The sequence below is a fragment of the Camelus dromedarius genome, chromosome 17 (genome assembly GCF_036321535.1).
Source record: "Camelus dromedarius isolate mCamDro1 chromosome 17, mCamDro1.pat, whole genome shotgun sequence".
Taxonomy (NCBI): domain Eukaryota; kingdom Metazoa; phylum Chordata; class Mammalia; order Artiodactyla; family Camelidae; genus Camelus; species Camelus dromedarius.
In genome coordinates, this window is record NC_087452.1 from 42,426,333 (window position 1) to 42,443,437 (window position 17,105).

At 42.2% G+C, this 17,105-nt stretch overlaps 1 protein-coding gene across 4 annotated transcripts in view; it reads right to left on the bottom strand.

Moving 5' to 3' along the window:
* The window catches only part of MLH1 (mutL homolog 1), a 45,099-nt gene extending 28,039 nt beyond the window's left edge, over nt 1–17,060 (bottom strand). Inside the window, exons 1-10 of one of the 4 annotated variants that reach the window (XM_010982038.3) lie at nt 16,847–17,055; nt 14,957–15,047; nt 12,793–12,891; nt 10,104–10,177; nt 8,383–8,455; nt 7,216–7,307; nt 5,736–5,778; nt 5,509–5,597; nt 3,473–3,585; nt 410–503 (exon numbers count right to left, since the gene is read on the bottom strand). In XM_010982038.3, coding sequence (XP_010980340.2) covers nt 410–503; nt 3,473–3,585; nt 5,509–5,597; nt 5,736–5,778; nt 7,216–7,307; nt 8,383–8,455; nt 10,104–10,177; nt 12,793–12,891; nt 14,957–15,047; nt 16,847–16,962 — 884 coding nt within the window. In that variant the 5' untranslated portion in view covers nt 16,963–17,055. Of the gene's footprint in view, nt 1–409; nt 504–3,472; nt 3,586–5,508; nt 5,598–5,735; nt 5,779–7,215; nt 7,308–8,382; nt 8,456–10,103; nt 10,178–12,792; nt 12,892–14,956; nt 15,048–16,846 lie in introns of those variants that run through there. The other 3 variants (XM_031469908.2, XM_031469907.2, XM_064496744.1) reach the window with 3 other exon arrangements.
* Nucleotides 17,061–17,105: the final 45 nt, after the last annotated feature.

Below are 17,105 nucleotides of genomic sequence, written 5' to 3' on the forward strand. Positions count from 1 at the left end.
TGGCTGAGCTCCAAATCCATCATACTTCACTGCTGGCTCTGACAGTGGAGTTCTGCAGTGTGAGGCTTTGTTGGTAGAGGGCCCTGGATGGACCCTCAAGATGAACGGTTTGTTTGCCAGGTTCAGGCAGGTTCTGCGTGGCTCAGGGACAAGCCATGTTATTCAGCTTTGTTTCACTGACACAGCCCCTGGCACAAGGGAGGCCCTCGGTCAGATTCTGTGGCAGGAGTGAATAAATAAAGGAGAACTCTGCCTTTCCCCTGTAGAAAGGGATGAATATCTTTTGCCAGTGGGGTAAGGGATACACTCTGACTGGGCTAATTAGCAAGTCCATCTCTTTCAAAGGAGACAGCTGGACAGAATTTCTCTTCCTTGTGAGTCTTGGGCGAGGAGTTTGGTGCTGCATTACCTGAGGTACAGGAACGGGTGCGTGTTTTTGGGCAAATATGCAGCATACACTGTTTCTATGGCTTTTCTTAAGGAAGGTGACTCTACCAGACGATCTAAAAAATAAAAGGCACCAGCAACTAATACAACATTGTAAATCAACTATACTGCAATTAAAAAAATAAATAAAAAAAATGTAAAAGGGAAAGCAATTAGCCCAGATCTGTCCCGAGAGGTGAGATGGCAGGTACACATTCACACATACCATGAAATCAGCTCAAGAAGAATGTCTCTGGAGTGACAGCCACATCAGTCCCCCAGGGAGGAAGGGCCCCCTCTACGTCACGACTCCCCAGCTTCTCCCTGGGGACTCTCGTCTCACCCGAGCAGCAGAGGTACAACAGGACAGTCAACTTGCCCCCCACCCCCTTTCCCCAGCCAGCCCAGGTGGACCACGTGCCCTTGCTCAGACTTTTCATTCTGCAAATCCATCCTGGAGACCTACCATGTGTGCTACGAGCTGGGAGACAAACGCTGGTGGATAAACTAATTCCAACTCACGGTGGAAGGACCATGAGGGAGACGCGTGTGCTGAGTGATGAGGAGAGGGAGCAGCTACCTCAGCTTAGGGAGCCCCGATGGGGTGGGGGGGGGGCAGACAAATGGAGTACTTATGGGGAAGAGCATGTTTTCCAGGCATTTCAGGTGGGACAAATAACTGAACACACACTGAGGGTAATTTAGGAAATGAGGCAGGCTTGAGGGGGTGGAAAATGACGAAAGCTGGGAGATACAAGGCTAAAATCAGAGGAAGATCTATTTTCAGACAACCACAGCTCTCCTTTCTCCCCAGACGGATGACCTGCTGATGATCTGTCGTCCTGCGTTGGTGCAGCCAGGGATATGTCACATTTTTTCATTCCCAATGAGAAGAGAGACCGTAATTCTATCAACAAGGAGTGCTCATACATCCACAGCCGCCTCAGTAATGTCGCTGGGCTGTGTAACCTGACAAAGGACAGCTGGAGTGTCTCTGCTGAGATTTCTGAACTTGAGACATGCCAAAGGAGTGTTCTTTGTTCCTATCATCTGAGTGAGCCTGGCCAGTGTGAGGTAACTGGATGACACACATAAGAGCCTGCTGTCTCTCTGCTACTGGGAACTTGGCATCATGACCAGATTAGCTAATGTTAACGCAGAGCTGGTGTGGTAAAAAGCCCCACCAGAGGCATGGGAGTGAGCCACCCAGACGGCACTTACTCTGATTTCTGCTTGTCTATTCTATAGCCAACATGTGTGTTACAAAGCAGTTTCTCTTCATGGTTAGGGGAAAAAAATAAATGAAAAACATTTTCTGAACTTTGATTAAAGTAAGCTTTGCTGCACGTCAGGCTCAAGTCCTTCCTAATGAAGTGGGAAAAGACCTTGCCAATAAGTCAGTTTAACAGAATGTGTCTGCAGAATATTGGCTCCCTCTTCACTGTTTCCACATTGCTTTGAACAACTGCTGTAAAATATGCTTAATTTGGGACATCTCTAGCTGGTTATCACTAGAAGTGGAAGGCGGGAGAATATGTCATTTCCAATAGCAATCACACAAAACAAAACAAAAATTAAAAAAAATACAAATTAAACAATAAAGGTAAAGGGACCCATACGATTAAAAACGGTAAGAAATGAACAAATGGAATGATGTGGTGTGTTTCTGGATGAAAAGGAAAAACTTGAGTCAGATGGTGTTGGGACTGCTGCCCTGTCACTGTCTCTCAAGACCACGCAATGTGCAGTTAAGCAAAAAGCAGCAGAATGCAAAGTAGTATTTACTTAATAGGTAGCAATCATTTCAACACTATGTCAGCAGAGAAAGCTTGGAAAGGAATCTGAGGAAATTCCAAATCGATTTGAGTTTATTTCCTCCTGATTTCTAGTCCTGCTCTTTGTGCTGTAAATAACTCATTCTTTAAAAAGAAAAATCTCAAAGGGCCTAGCATTTCCTTTCTTCACTTTAACAGTAATGTATCATTTAAAAAAAATTTTTTTGGTGGGGGGGGTAATTAGGTTTATTTACTTATTTTTTAGAGGAAGTACTGGCAATTGAACCCAGGACCTCATGCACACGAGGCACACACTCTACTACTTGAGCTATACCCTCCACCCCTATGGAATAACATAAAGGGTGCCAACATATGCAAATAGGGATCCCAGAAGGAGAAGAAAGAAAAAAGAGGATCAAAAATGTATTTGAAGAAATTATGGCTGAAAACTTCCCAAACCTAAAGAAGGAAACATATCCAGGTACAGGAAGCACAGAGCGTCCCAAACAAGATAAGCCAAAACAGACCCACATCAAGACATATTATAATTAAAATAGCAAAAGTTAAACATAAAAAGAGAATTCTAAAGGCAGCAAGAGATAAACAGAGTCAGTTACAAGGGAGCACCCATAAAGCTATCAGCTAATTTCTTTTTTTATATATATCTATATTTTTTATTCTTTTTCATTATAGTTTATTACAAGATATTGAATACAGTTCCCTGTGCTATACAGTAAATGTACTTTATTTTTTCTCCATCATTTTTATAATTGAAATAATCTACTGAGGTGAAATTCACAATTTAGAAACTAACCATTTTAAAATGAACAACTCAGTGGCATTTAGTACATTCAAAAAAAAAAAAAACAAAAAACTGCCTGCACCTGAAGGCCCCTCTCCCTGTTGCCCTGTTGTGCAATTTCCAAATGTGGCCCTTGATCTCGGGAAAGAACAAAGATCTGTCCGGGGCCTGCTGGGAAGGCGCTGACGGCAGCAGATGAGGGGTGGGTCTGGCTCACAGGGGCCTGGGATGCCCTCTCCTGGGCTCCCTCTCAGAGGCAAGAGCCAGACTCCACAACTGTGAGCCAGCAATGAGCACAGGTGGGAGGGCTGAGCGGATTTAGGGGAGGAATTATAAATACTTCCTAATTAAACCACATTTTGGTGTGAGGTTTCCCTGGGTATGATCACACCTGTGAATGAGGAATACTTCCATGGTACCCCAAAGGTCCCTGTGCACAGACGTCCCCACTTGGCTCTTTCTCACTTACGGTTGATGAACAGTAAGAAGATACACTTCTTCACTGAGTAGTTTGCGTTGGATATGTAGCCATTCATTTTGAAGGCGAGGGTTTTATCCTCACATCTCACTTCTATCAATTCTCTGGTTGGAAAAAAGAGAAATTTTGAGGCTTTTGAAAAAACTGGACAATCCAAACATTCTAAAGAATCAGAGCTGGAAAAATTAGGGCTCCTTCTCATACACCAACTCTGCCAAACGAGGACCCTGAAGACTTGGTTTACTGAGGTCCTCTGAGCTCGCCCATCTGTCTGTCCAACCACTCATCCACCATCTGTCCAACCATCCATCCACCTACCCCACTAGGCAGTGTTTTCAAGCCCTCATGCTACTAGCCAAGCACTGCTGTAACTGCTGGGACACGGCGAGTCCAGGCTCTGAGAACTTATTTTGCTGAAACTTCTATGTATCTTAGTAACTAGGAGCCCAAGGTGAGAGTCCAAAGAACTTGTCTCTGCTGAAGCCCTTACTTGTTGACAAGCACCACGAGAGGAGACTGACAGGTGAAAGGAGGTCCTCACACAAGCCACATTCATTTCTGCCTGAAGGCCTCCCCGAGGGCTTGTCCCTCTGCCCCGTAAGTTTCTATTGCTGGTGAGTTAATTCCACCTTATCCCTAGGATCTCAGCGCTCACTTCCTCAAATCTTCTGTGAGTCCCTGTCCCTGACCACCAAAGGATCCCTCTACCTTATGCTTTTCCTCTGAGGCATCCAGCACAGTCAGTAATGCACAGAACAGCATAATTCTTTCTTGGGTCTCCAACTAGAATATGAGTCCTCCAAGGGTATGACTCGTTTCTGCTTTATTCCCTACTACGTATCTCTACCATACAGCACAGCACCCAGCAGACAGCAGGCACCCATTAGGCACTTGTGGGCTGGAAAGTGGAAGCTTTTCAGGCAGTGAATGATGTGTGTGCCGCGAGTCTCTGAGCAGGCGGTACAGCTCCAGAGCTTCCTGCCCCCACACAGTGAACCAGCAAACCCTCTCTGCCCAAAATGTCTCAAGAGGCTGGTGTTCTGGAAACATGTTTTGGGAACTGCTGCTCCATGGAGCTGCCAATCTCTTATAGTCCCCAGGAATTTCATAATAACTAATTCTGAGTCTTAAAATTTGGTCAAGAGGTCCTTAAAAGTTTCACTGTACAATAGAGCTTTCTCTTCATTCTGAGAGCACAACTGAAAAAAAAAAAAACACAATTTCTTAACAATTAATAAGAAAAGGGTAACTGAAAGCAAACTGTTCCCTAGTTAGGAACCTGGTCTTGTTCAAAGAGTAATCTGTCCTTCCAAGTAGAAAACTGGATTCTGGGACTACTGCTCCTGCCTATGGGTTATTAGAAAAAGGGAAGTCAGTGGCTATGTCATTCATCTGTGTACCCCAGCGTCCAGGGCATGCCTGGCACACAGAAGGCCCTTAGTATTCTTCAACTCAGATTATGACACAGGCACTCTGGGTCTTGCGAAGTCCTGAGATTAAACTACAGATCTGGGATGTAGTCTGCATTTTCCCCCGCAGAGGGGAGTATCGAGAAAGTTATAATGCAAGCAATCTTCCCACTTAGGGTTTTCCTTGACAACGAGGATTTGGTAACACTAATCTGCTCACCACCAGACAGGAAGGTCTTTAAGGGCAGAAATATTTTCTTTGTCTTTATATCCTTAACTTCTGGCACAAAGCCTGAAAAATGGGAGGTAATTACTAACTACCAAATGATAATGCATGCAACCCTAAAGTGAAGATAATGAAAATACAAGAAAAAGAGGGAGCACTCCTCTACACTACAAATATTCTGAAGACAGAGACCTAGAGAGAATGCATTGATTTATAGCCAGAGCATCTGGGAGATGATGTGCACCCAAGAAGCACTGATACCCGAAGTGATCTGAAGCATGCCCACAAACCTGCATGTTCAATTAAAGCAAACTTTTAAGGCAGATGTTATCTGGACAGATCCCTAAATAATGGGATGGAATGCAGAGGAGTTTAAAAAGTTATCAACATACCGGCTAACAGCATTTCCAAAGATGGAGCGAATGTTGTCCACGGTCGTGGCACCGGGCAGTGTTCTGACGTCAGTCGCCGTCTCACCTTGCTGATGAACACAACAGGAGATCCAGCTTACTGTCTCACCGTGCTGACTGAGACACCATAACCTTGCCTCCCCGGCCAACGATCAAAAGTCCTTTTGCTCTTGTAACACATAACCATCCCCTGTAAATCAAGAACTTACTTTTTTCACTGAGAAACTAATGCCTGAATTGTGTATTGCATACCTGGCAAAGAAAAAACAAGACAGTAAAAAGACTGGCCAAGGCACAGTACATGTCAGAGCCCCCTTTTAGTTATAAAAATTGGTGGAATTAAGTGGTCTGAACAAAGATATAAACAAACAAAAATACCTTCAAATATCATAATTTGTCCATAGGGAAATAGGCCAGCAGAGACTGCATGGAGATACCAATGCTAAATGTGGCAGAACTGAACAAAGCCAGGGTTCCATTTTGCCCCTGTACGTCGCTGGCTAGACTCAGGGTTATTTCAATACCATCTCCTCCTCGCCTAGTTTTATTTTCACAAACTCAGAAGGTCTGGGTTGCCTCAAGAACATCTTGAGAACGCAGCCTGAACACCCCCTGCGCTCTGTTATTCTCTCTCAGAGCCCCCCCACTCTCCCACCACACCGGCTTCATCCTCCACCCAAGGTCGTGTTCAGTATGGCCCAGCCTTTTCTCAGCTGGCTGTCATTTACATTTACTGCTTCTCCCTCGTGGGCCCCACGAACTGAAGGATTGTGTCTAGTAAAATGCACTTACTCATTAACAATTAACTCACTTACCACACCTAGAACCCAAACAGCCAACTAGAACTCCTCTACTTCCAGGAGATAATTAACATCTGATACTGATTTATATGATTCCAGGGGAAAAAAGCAGAGAACTTGATGTATAAGTCTGTTCCTTTCTATTAGAGGCAAATGTTTAACAGATTTTAGATTTTTTAGCAATACTGAGAAACAGTTAACACAGCTCTGCTACAATTCAAGGACATGCAGGCTCAGAGAGCCATGCTGGGGCCACTGTATTAGCAGACAGTCTCTCCTGGACATAATGCTGTTTTCAACTGCCCTGTGTCCCTTCTCCTGTTAACAGCCCCAAGTCCTCCTCCGGGTCACTACCTCCTCCCCATTCCACTTGATAGATGCAGACTGCCAATCGAGAAATCTTCTCGAGACGTGGGTATGTGCTAAGGGGACTATCATGTACACCAATGAGATGTACTCTCCTGGGAAAGACTCTTGAGTAGAGTCAGGAAAGCAATGGAAACAGGTGGGACAGGGTCACTACATCAAACCCCTGAAGCCACCCTGCTTCTGGTTCTCCTCAAGGAGCAGCTGTCCACACTTTCCACTTGGTGAGTCGGTCTTATAAATTTCAATAAGTTTCAATAAATTTCTTTACGACTCAAGTTAGTTACAGTCAGTTTCTGCTGCCCACCACAGAAGAACCCTCACTGATACAGAGACCAACTGCTCTCTTCTGGGGACATGGGGGAGAAGCTAGAATTGGTGGCTAAACCTTGACCAGAAATGATTTGTAGGCTAGTATTGCTATTTACCTAGCTCAGCAACCATTCTCAGTTTCTAAGCACTGGAACACATTTCTTTGGTGAGAGACTGATTCAGAGACCCACGCCCAGATTCTGGAAGGTACCTGCCAACAACTTCCAAAATTTTTCCATACTCTTCACTTGGATTTTTTAAAGCTTTCCTCCTCGTGGATATGTTGTAAAAAAGGTCCTCCACCTGAACAGAAGATTGATTTTTCTTGTAAATCCACAGAAGTATAAAGAAATTAAGCTGGGTCTTAAGGCAGAGAATCCAACTATATTTACCACCAACACAGTTGTAAGCAGCCTTAACAAAAGAAATAAAAGGGTATTTTCTTGCCTCCCACTTCACTCTGACTTGTCAGCTAGGTACTGGGGGCCCTCTCTACATCAGGCTCTTTGCCTTGTGCTGGGAATACGAAGACAAATAAAGCACAGTACTGCCCAGGATAGCACAAGAGTTAGTGGGGCAAACATAAACTCACAAATAATTTTAATACCACATGGTATTCAGAAATAGTTTTCACACTAAGAGTAATTATAAAATTTCTCAAATCTTCTAGGGGTTCTTGGAAATCACACTGTGGTCACCCTGGTACAGTATTCCCCTTAACATGCACTGTGAAGTACACATTCATTTCTGCCGCTGCCTGCCCATCAAGCCCAGGGGTTAGAGCCTTCGACGAGACGTGCTCTGGCCAAGGCTGGGGCGGAGGGGTGGGATGAGTTAACACGGCAGTGGCGTGCTTGGAATGGGAAGAGACCAAACATGGCACCATAGAAATAAGGCAGCGCAACAGACCTTCTCCTGACTAATGATACAATCGTGTCACTCCAACATCCTTTGAGTGAGTGGACAGGTATTTTTCACTCCATTATTCTCTGACAGATGAGCAAGTGAGATTAAGAGGCATTAAATAACTTTCCTCTGGATACACAACCACTGAGTATCAAGGCTCAAACTCTGACTGATGTTTTCTGGAGACAAGCTTAAGGTTCTTTCAATGCCAGCTACCCCACCACCGATTTCTGCCATCTCAGTAGAAGAATCTCCCAGTCTCTTAAAAATTAGGATGTGGTGAGCAGCCTGCCATGCCACAAAAGCCAACAATCATTTCTCTTCCTTACAGGGTGGTATCTTGGGATTTCTACGACCTAGTACAAATTCATTTTATTAATACTTTGAGAACTCAGAGACAATTTTGGTTTTTATTTCACTATTCATACAAAGCTCTTTTTCAATAATTTCCCGTCCTGTGTACCATTCTCACCGTGATCTGGGTCCCTTGATTGCCTGCACATGGTTTGGGAGGTGCTTTCAGCTTTCCATCTGAGTATTGTGCTCTAATCAGAAAATATAAGAGATGATTAATACCTAATAGAGGTAGAATACTTATCTAAAGGGTAAAAACTGGGGAGCTCTCCTATAGCTCAAGTGGTAGAGTGCACGCTTAGCATGCACGAGGTTCTAGGTTCAATCCCCAGTACCTCCTCTAGAGGGTAAAAACTGAAATTACATTAATGATAGACTAAAATATAGCTATGTTGCATATTGACTTAATTACCATTTTCCTCTTTATTTTGCCACTTCCACAACTATTCTAATTGGATACAAAAGGAGGGGGGAATCCCTGTTCTTTTAGCAAACATTGCTTTTTAGTTCCTGAATTCTGAGCTAGGAACAATAGTTTTGCCAATGCCTAAGATGACAGTAAAATGTTTTCAGTAATGCTGCAATCATTTACTTGAGGGGCTACCACGAATAAGGCCTACAGAAGCCCTGGTAATAAAGAAAGGCCTAGGAAAACTCTTGACTTAGTGAGGGCACAGACTTTTACCTGCAGTGCAGAACAACGCGCTAAGTGATCTGGAAAAGGAAAACATCCAGTCTGGGGTAGGGGTGGGGGAAAGTGTCACAGAAGAGATGACAATTCACCTGGGCTCTAGAGTGGACCAGTTTCAGGTGGAGAGAGCAGAGAAAACCATCCAGGAAGGGAAAAACATAAACAAAAGTATAGAAGCTTTAGACTACGTGGCAGATAAGGATGTGTGGAGGGGAGAAGCTGGAAAGGTGAGCACATCAGGAGGGTGCTGGTTGCCACGGTGATGACTCTAGATTCCATCCTACCATGGAAGGGGAGCCACTAGAGGGACATAACACCCCAGAAGAAATGGAACTTGTGTCCCAGGCTGTGTAGGAAGACATTCACCAACAAGGGTCTCCCCAGTTTGTGAGAAGGGATCAATCAAATCAATCTGAGGGCTACTATAATTTGCACCAAGTCAACCCCCACCAGCATCAGTGCTATACACTCTGAAATGCTCCACCTTCCAAAACTTCACGTTTGTCTGTTAAAGACTGAGAAAAAGGCAGAACTGCCGTTTGCTGAAGTCATTTTCTATATTAACTAACAATCTGTATGATAAAATAAATTCTCTTTTTTGGCATGAATCCTTGTCTTCCACTAGTTAATGGCCAGAGCTTATAAAAACCGAGGTGTGATCACTATATATATATATCATAGATAAACAACAAGGACCTTCTGTATAGCACAGGGAACTAAATTCAATTTCTTGTAATAACACATAATGGAAAAGAATCTGAAAACACACATACATATATATGTATGTATATGTATAACTTAATAATCGCTTTGCTGTATACCTGAAACTAACACTGTAAATTGACTACACTTCAATAAAAAATAAGAATTAAAAAAAGAAGAAGAACAGAAAAGCACAATTAAAAAAATAAACAAACAGGAATCTTGCTGGCACTTGTAATCCATTACCTTTTAGGAGTTCATGAAGTAAGATTATTACCTATAATCGTTCCCGTGGATTATCAACTAATGCAAAGGGAGGAGAAAAGTTTTACCTAAGATCTCAGCCAAAAGAGATAACCCTGGTGTTTAGATAGGATTACTTTGAGACGCAGATAAAAACACATTTCATGATGAATACATACGCAGAGCAGAAGACAGCACTGTACCTGTATGCGCACTTCCCATCGGTTGTTTTGGTTGTAATGGTGACGTGAGCCACATGGCTTATGCTGGCCAAAGCCTATGGAAGAAAAGAACACGGAGGGAAGGAAAAACCCATCACTGGGTCACCACTGTCACATCATAAGGGAGAAGTTATCTAAATTGCCGCTTCTGTTTTGTATTAACAAATGACACTCACTTTGCTCACTCACTTTGATGACATTAAAAAAAAAAAAGGAGGATATCAAATTGAATCTGTAGCATAATTAGAACAAGGGAAATTTATATATACATAAAAGTCCAAAAGGAAAGACACCCTAGCATTAATGTTAACCTTAACAGCAACTGTGCTCAGGTGAAGAGTTACAGCCATATTTAATATTCTCAGTAATTTGTCTTCTAACAATTTTCAAAGCTTGCCTTCAGAAATGGATAATGGAGTCACCCCAAACAGACAAGGTTGTATGGTGTTATTCAAAACTGTTTTCTGTAACCAATTATATATTTAGAAACATAAATTTTAAATTATGCAATTAAGACAAAACAAAAGAAAACAAACAAACAAAAATGACCACTTTTCCCCTTAACATCAGGATTGGTTTGCTAGCCCTCTGGAATCTGTATCTTCTTTCACAAGGACACCATAGCATATAAAAATGAAACCCAGGCACTGTGATGGGGAAGGGGGTTACTAGCTGTGTGCTCTGGTCACCTTTCTTAAACTCTCAGTGTCAGTTTCCTCATATGTAAAACAGGGTGCTAATAATAGAAGCTACTTTGCAGAGCTGTCAAGAGTGAAAGCGTTAATACATACAAAGTGCTGAGAACCATGGATGGCACACAGCATTCCCTCAATAAATCTTCCCTGTTTAATCACGGTTTAATTACAACCCCAAAGATACCCTACAACTGGACTAAGGCTCCAGGAGGTCACCGGCTTAGGAACTGACTCAGGAAGCTGCAAAGTCGGAATGGCACTGCTTTGCTAGGGCGGACCGGGGAAACACTTAAAGCCGGGGAGCCTCAGGTTATACTGTCTGATGTTGCCCGTACCTGGACCAACCTGGGGCTCACTCTGAGCCATAGGGTGCTTGAGGCCAACCAGGTTTGATCTAAATTGCAGTAAGTGGGCCACAGCTGCCTTTTAATTAAAAAAAAAAGTTGAATGAAAGTAAAATATGATAAAAAATTCAAAAACTACAGAAAGGCCTAAAATGAAAAGTAACTGGCTCCATTGCCCTCCTCCAGCTTCACTCTCATTCCCCTACTAATAACTACTCCAGTTTCTCTGGTTCCCCAGAGCTTCTGGAAAGGAATACAGTCCCGCCAACACATGTGGATTTTAGTACACTGAGACCCAGTGACACCCATGTCCTCTGATGTCCAGAACTGTAATAACAAATTTGTGTTGTTTTAAACCATTAAGGTTGTGGTCATTCTGGGGGACAGCAATAGGAAACTATAAACTGCTTTAAAAGTATGCATGTGTTTACTCATGAATATTATTTCTATAATTTTATCCAAGGAAATAACTGAACAAAACACACACACATACATGAATATTCATCAGAGTATTAAGCAGTTAAGAAGTCAAGAATAAACACTTAACCAGGAAACCATTTAAATAGACTACAGTACACACATATAACAGAACAGTATGCAGCCATTATAAATTTATGCAGGCCTATACATAGTGAATGAAAATATATCCATAGGGTATTGTCATAAAAATATAAGATCCTATTTTGATCTTAAAAATATTTTTATCCATTTTCTGTATCAGATATTCCTATGATACATCACATAATTTCATTCACAGATATTTCAGAATATAACTTAAAATATAAGGACAGGAAGAAAGGAAGAAAGGAAGAAAGGAAGAAAGGAAGAAAGGAAGAAAGGAAGAAAGGAAGAAAGAAAGAAAGAAAGAAAGAAAGAAAGAAAGAAAGAAAGAAAAGAAAGAAAGAAAAAGAAAGCAAACCATGAGAGGGGTGGGTATAGCTCAGTGGTAGAGAGCATACTTAGCATGCATGAGGTCCTGGGTTCAATCCCCAGTACCTCTGTTTCAAAACAACAACAAAATTGATGCTATTTTTATACCGAGATAATAATTTCTCCTTAATACCATCAGATAACCAATCTGTGTTCAAACATCTGTCTCAAAAAATGTTACAGTTGGCACAAATCAGGATCCGAGTAAGAGCCGTACATTGGAGCTGGTTAATGTGTCTCTTAAATTCTTTTTAAGCCACAGGTTCTTGCTCCCTTCTCTACGTTTTTCTTCTGCAGTTTACCTGTTGAAGGAAACAAGTCTTTTCTCATGTGGTTCCCCAGTCTCAGGACCATTTACCATGCTCCCTTGTCCCCTGTATCTTCTCTGTACTGGTACTTAGATCTAAGTATTGACCAGATTCACATCTGAGTTTTGGACAAGAAAACTTGGTAGGTGGTGCTGCCTTTCTCCATCAAGAGACGTGGGGGGGGGGGGGTGTCTCTGTATCTAGTTTATGGTGTATAAAGTATTTATGAACAATTCTCAGTTTTGGCACACTGAATTTAAGTCCGTTCTCATTTGCTTATATTTACCAATTAAAAAGTATCATGGCTGGTTGACCTGCTGAGAAACAAGCTGACAAATGGCAGAACCACCATCACAGGAGGATGTTTTCCAAGTCTCTTTAATCCTCAGCTTACCTCGCCCCGAAAGCCATAGGTAGAGATGTGAGCTAAATCCTCAAAGGACTGCAGTTTACTTGTGGTGAACCGCTCACACACAATATCCAGATCTTCTTTCTAAAAAGTACAGAAAAATGAGTAATTATGTTACTCATTTTCCCAAATATTTCTGAATTACCCTCTTGACTGAATCCAGGAAGAAAACCCTTTTAGGGGAAGAGTTCTAGATCAGCAGGATCCAGAAGCCCACATGGCCCTGGCGCCCCGTCCTCTTCGTTGCCTGGTTCCTCAGTCTCGTTTGCTGCTTCCCTCAACTCCGACAGTGGATAACCCACAACTCTGTCCCCAGACCTCTGCTCTGCTTACACACACTCTTTTGATGATCTCATCCAGTCTCAGAAAGTTTACAAAAATTATTACTGTATTAGAAAACTTCTTTATTAAAAGTCTATAAATACATTTTATAGATATGTTGAATTGTAGTAAAATATATGTAACCAAATTTACCACCTTAACCATCTTTTAAGTGTACAGCTCTGTGGCATGAAGTATATCCACACTGGCGTGCAACCACCAACATTCCATGTCCAGAACTCTTTCATCCCCAAACTGAAAATGTACCGGTTAAACAAAAGCTCTCCATTTTTCCTTTCCCTAAGCCCACGGCAACCACCATTCTACTCTCTCATTCTACGAATTTAACTACCCTAAGTGCTTCATATAAGTGGCATCATATAGTACTGTCCTTTGTGATGGGCTAATTTCACTGAGCGTAATGTCTTCAAGATTTGTCCACGTGGTAGCATGGGTCAGAATTTCACTCCTTTGTAACACTAACATTCCACTGTACGTATCCAGCACATTTTGTTTATCCGTTCATCTGTTGATACTTGGGTTGCTTTCACCTCTTGGCTATTATGAATATGTTGCTATGAACATGGGTGTACAAATCTCTTCAACACCTAGCTTCCAACTCTTTTGGGTGTGTATCCAGAAGTGGAATTGCAATCATATGGGAATTGCTTAATTTTGTGAGGAATCAGTATACCATTTTTCCACAGTGGCTGCACTATTTTATATTCCCACCAGCAACATACAGGGTTCCAATTTCTCAACATCCTTGCCAATATTTGTTTTTATGTATTAATTAATTAATTATAACAGCCATCCTAATGGATATCAAGTGATGTCTCACTGTGGTTTTTACTCGTATTTCCCTAGTGACTAGTCATGTTGAGCATCTCTTCATGTGACTCTCATGGCTTTTAACACTATTAAAATGCAATACACCAAATTTCTGTCATCATCCCAAACCTCTACCCGGTACTCACATCTGTATCCATCTAACAAGCATCTTAAGTTTAACATACCCAAAAATGAATTTCCCATCTTCTCCCAAACTTGTCTGTTCCATAGCCTTTCCCATCAGCAAATGGCAACTCTTTTTTTCTATTTGCACAGCCAAAACCTTGAAATCACTCTTGATCCCTCTTTCTCTCACACCCTGCGCCAGCAAATTCTGAGAACTTGGTTCTTCACAATCAACCCAGAATCTCACTGCTTCTTACATCTCTACTGTGACCACACTTGCCCAAGGCACCCTCACTCCTCTGCTGAATCGCTTCAAGAGCCTCCTCGATGCTTCTGTCCTGTCCTGCTAGTCTATTTTCCACACCATAGACAAAAGAGTTCTTACAAAACTTGCCAAACCATGTCACCTCTTTGCTCAAAACACTCTAATAGTATCCCATCTTATCCAAAGAAAAAGCCAAAGATTTTACAATGTCCCATAAGGCCCTACATGATCAGCCTGCTTATCCTTCAGACCTCAACTCCTGTTCCTCTTCCACTCTTCCACCCTGTTCTAGACACATTCCCTCCTTGCTGGTTCTTAAACATATCAGACAAGCTTCCATTTTGTGGCCTTTACAGGTATTGTTCTCTCTGCCCAGAACACTCATCCTTTAAACAGCCTCATAACTTGCTCTGTGACCTCCTTATCCCCTTGAACAGTGCCTAGCATGGAATAGGTACCCAGGAGATTTATTGTTGGTGCTGAATTTTTCAAACAATTCCATGCACAAAAGCCCAAAGTTTCCAGAACAAGAAAAAGTGCTGCCACTTCCTGCAGATGCAGCACACGAAGCACACAAACATCCTTCTCCTCTGAGTTTTTACTTACCCTGATCCCAGTGCCATTGTCTTGGATCTGAATCAACTTCAGGCCTCCCTCTTTAACAACCACTTGAATATTTGTGGATTTTGCATCTAAACTGGCAGATCAAACAAAAATTAATAATTTAGTAGTCTACAACTACTCTAATGCACATATTTTATTTTTGTTACCCTCCTCCCCTTCTAATGCACAGATTTTAATATGAGCCAAGAGATAAGAACAAATTTCAGATAAATTAAATGTGTTTTTTCCTTTGTTTTACAGGCTCTGTGACTACATTGTTATCAGTTGACATGTTGTGACAGAAGGAGAAGGAAGAGAGGGCCAGAGGGGGCAACCATCATTTCCAATAAGACATTCAGCACCATGTTGGTTTCTCTAGGAAAGAAAGGAAGTTAGAAGTGGGACCTTTTAGCACATGCTTCTTTCTTATCTGCTTCTCAACTAATTCTACCATCTGTTACTCAAGCTTTATTCAGCCTCAGGTTCCTAAATGACCCTTATAGAATGTTATTTTAAAATTCTACATTTTTTTCTACTATTCTCTTTAAGCAAATATATTTATGTTGGGAGAAACAAAAACTTGCAGAAAGTGCTTTAACAAGCCAAATACATCTTCTATACCTTCAAAGAATAACCCAGGAGCACAGGGCACCTATAGAGCTTGAGAAAATAAATCCAGCCTGGGGCTGTGTGAGAAAGAGAAGTTAACTCCTCCTTACACAGAAAATCCTTTATACAGAAGTAAGGTTATGTTACCGAAATATTAAATACCTGTCCCCAGAGCCCCTGAATTGAAGTTGTCCTTAGTTATCTTGACTTCCATATTAAAAAAAGCGTAACTGGACCCCATACAAAATCTCTGCTTAGAGTTATAAGCCACTGAGCTAATGTGTGTAGTTCTGTTGTACAGTATTTCGGCACAGTACAATAACAGACCCAGATTGTTCTGTCAGTTAATTCTAACATTGCAGAAACAAAAGCCAGCCTTTGCGAACTATGTGTTATCAAGTTAAAAGGAGAAATCACTCCCAGGTTCTTTGGCTTCCTTCTAATTCCCTTTCTTCCTTTCAGTGGTCCTTTCTGACCCACTGTTAAATCTACCATTCTTCGCTGGGGCATGTTTTTTCCTTTTAACTTATAGATTTTATTAGCATCAATGGATTTTACTACAAAGAATCTGACAATGTTTAGGCACATTATGAGACTCTGTCCTTTTTGAAGTTTACAGTTTACACCCATCTTTCCACGTTTTTCACCTTGTTCCTCCACAATGTTTGTGGGACAATTCTAAACTTCAGAATTCACGAAATACTCCCATAAAAATCAGGTATCTTCTAAGTGTCCTCACAAAAAGTAAAGGGCAGGAAAACACGAAGTGAGGTCACTAACTTGGCAATCAAGATCGCAAGGTGAATCGTAAGTCCATCGTCTTGTCCTAAAATGCTGACAATTCACTTAGAAAAAAACTCAAAATGAATTCCACTTTTGAATGTATATGGATGACTTCTGGAATAAGCAAGCAACTGATAACACACGGTCCCCTGTGAAGGATAAGGGGAGTTGTTTTCCCTTTTTAAATACATAAAATGTTTACACATTTAAAAATCTGCACCTTCTGCATGTATAATTTTGAAAGTATTTCTCTTATTTAAGTGCACCGTTAAAACAACACTGTGCAGCCCTCTATTTGCGCCAACAACCCTAAAATCTCGCGAGGGCAATCGAGAACACACGGAACCCGAGAAGAGAGAAGAGAGGACCCCTGGCCTCCGCTGCCGTGAGTATGCGCCGTACACGCCTCCGCTCAGGGCAGGGAGGCGTGTCCGCACCATGCAGAGCAGCGGCCCGTTAAATCCTGGCCTCTAAGGAAGCCCAGCGCGACTCCTTTCGTACCAGTTTTCAATCATTTCCTTGATGGCATTAGCCGGCCGCTGGATAACTTCCCCTGCCGCGATTCGGTTCACCACTGTCTCGTCCAGCCGCCGGATAACTCCCGCTACAAGCGACATTTTGGCGCCAGTGGAGCCCAGGTTACCGCGAGATGACCGCCGGAAGTGCCCTCAGCCAATCACCTTAGGGCTTCCTGCCTACGTCCCTCCATCAACGCAGCTGACTCTGTTTTAACCTACCCTCCAGAGGGAGCGCCACTTCC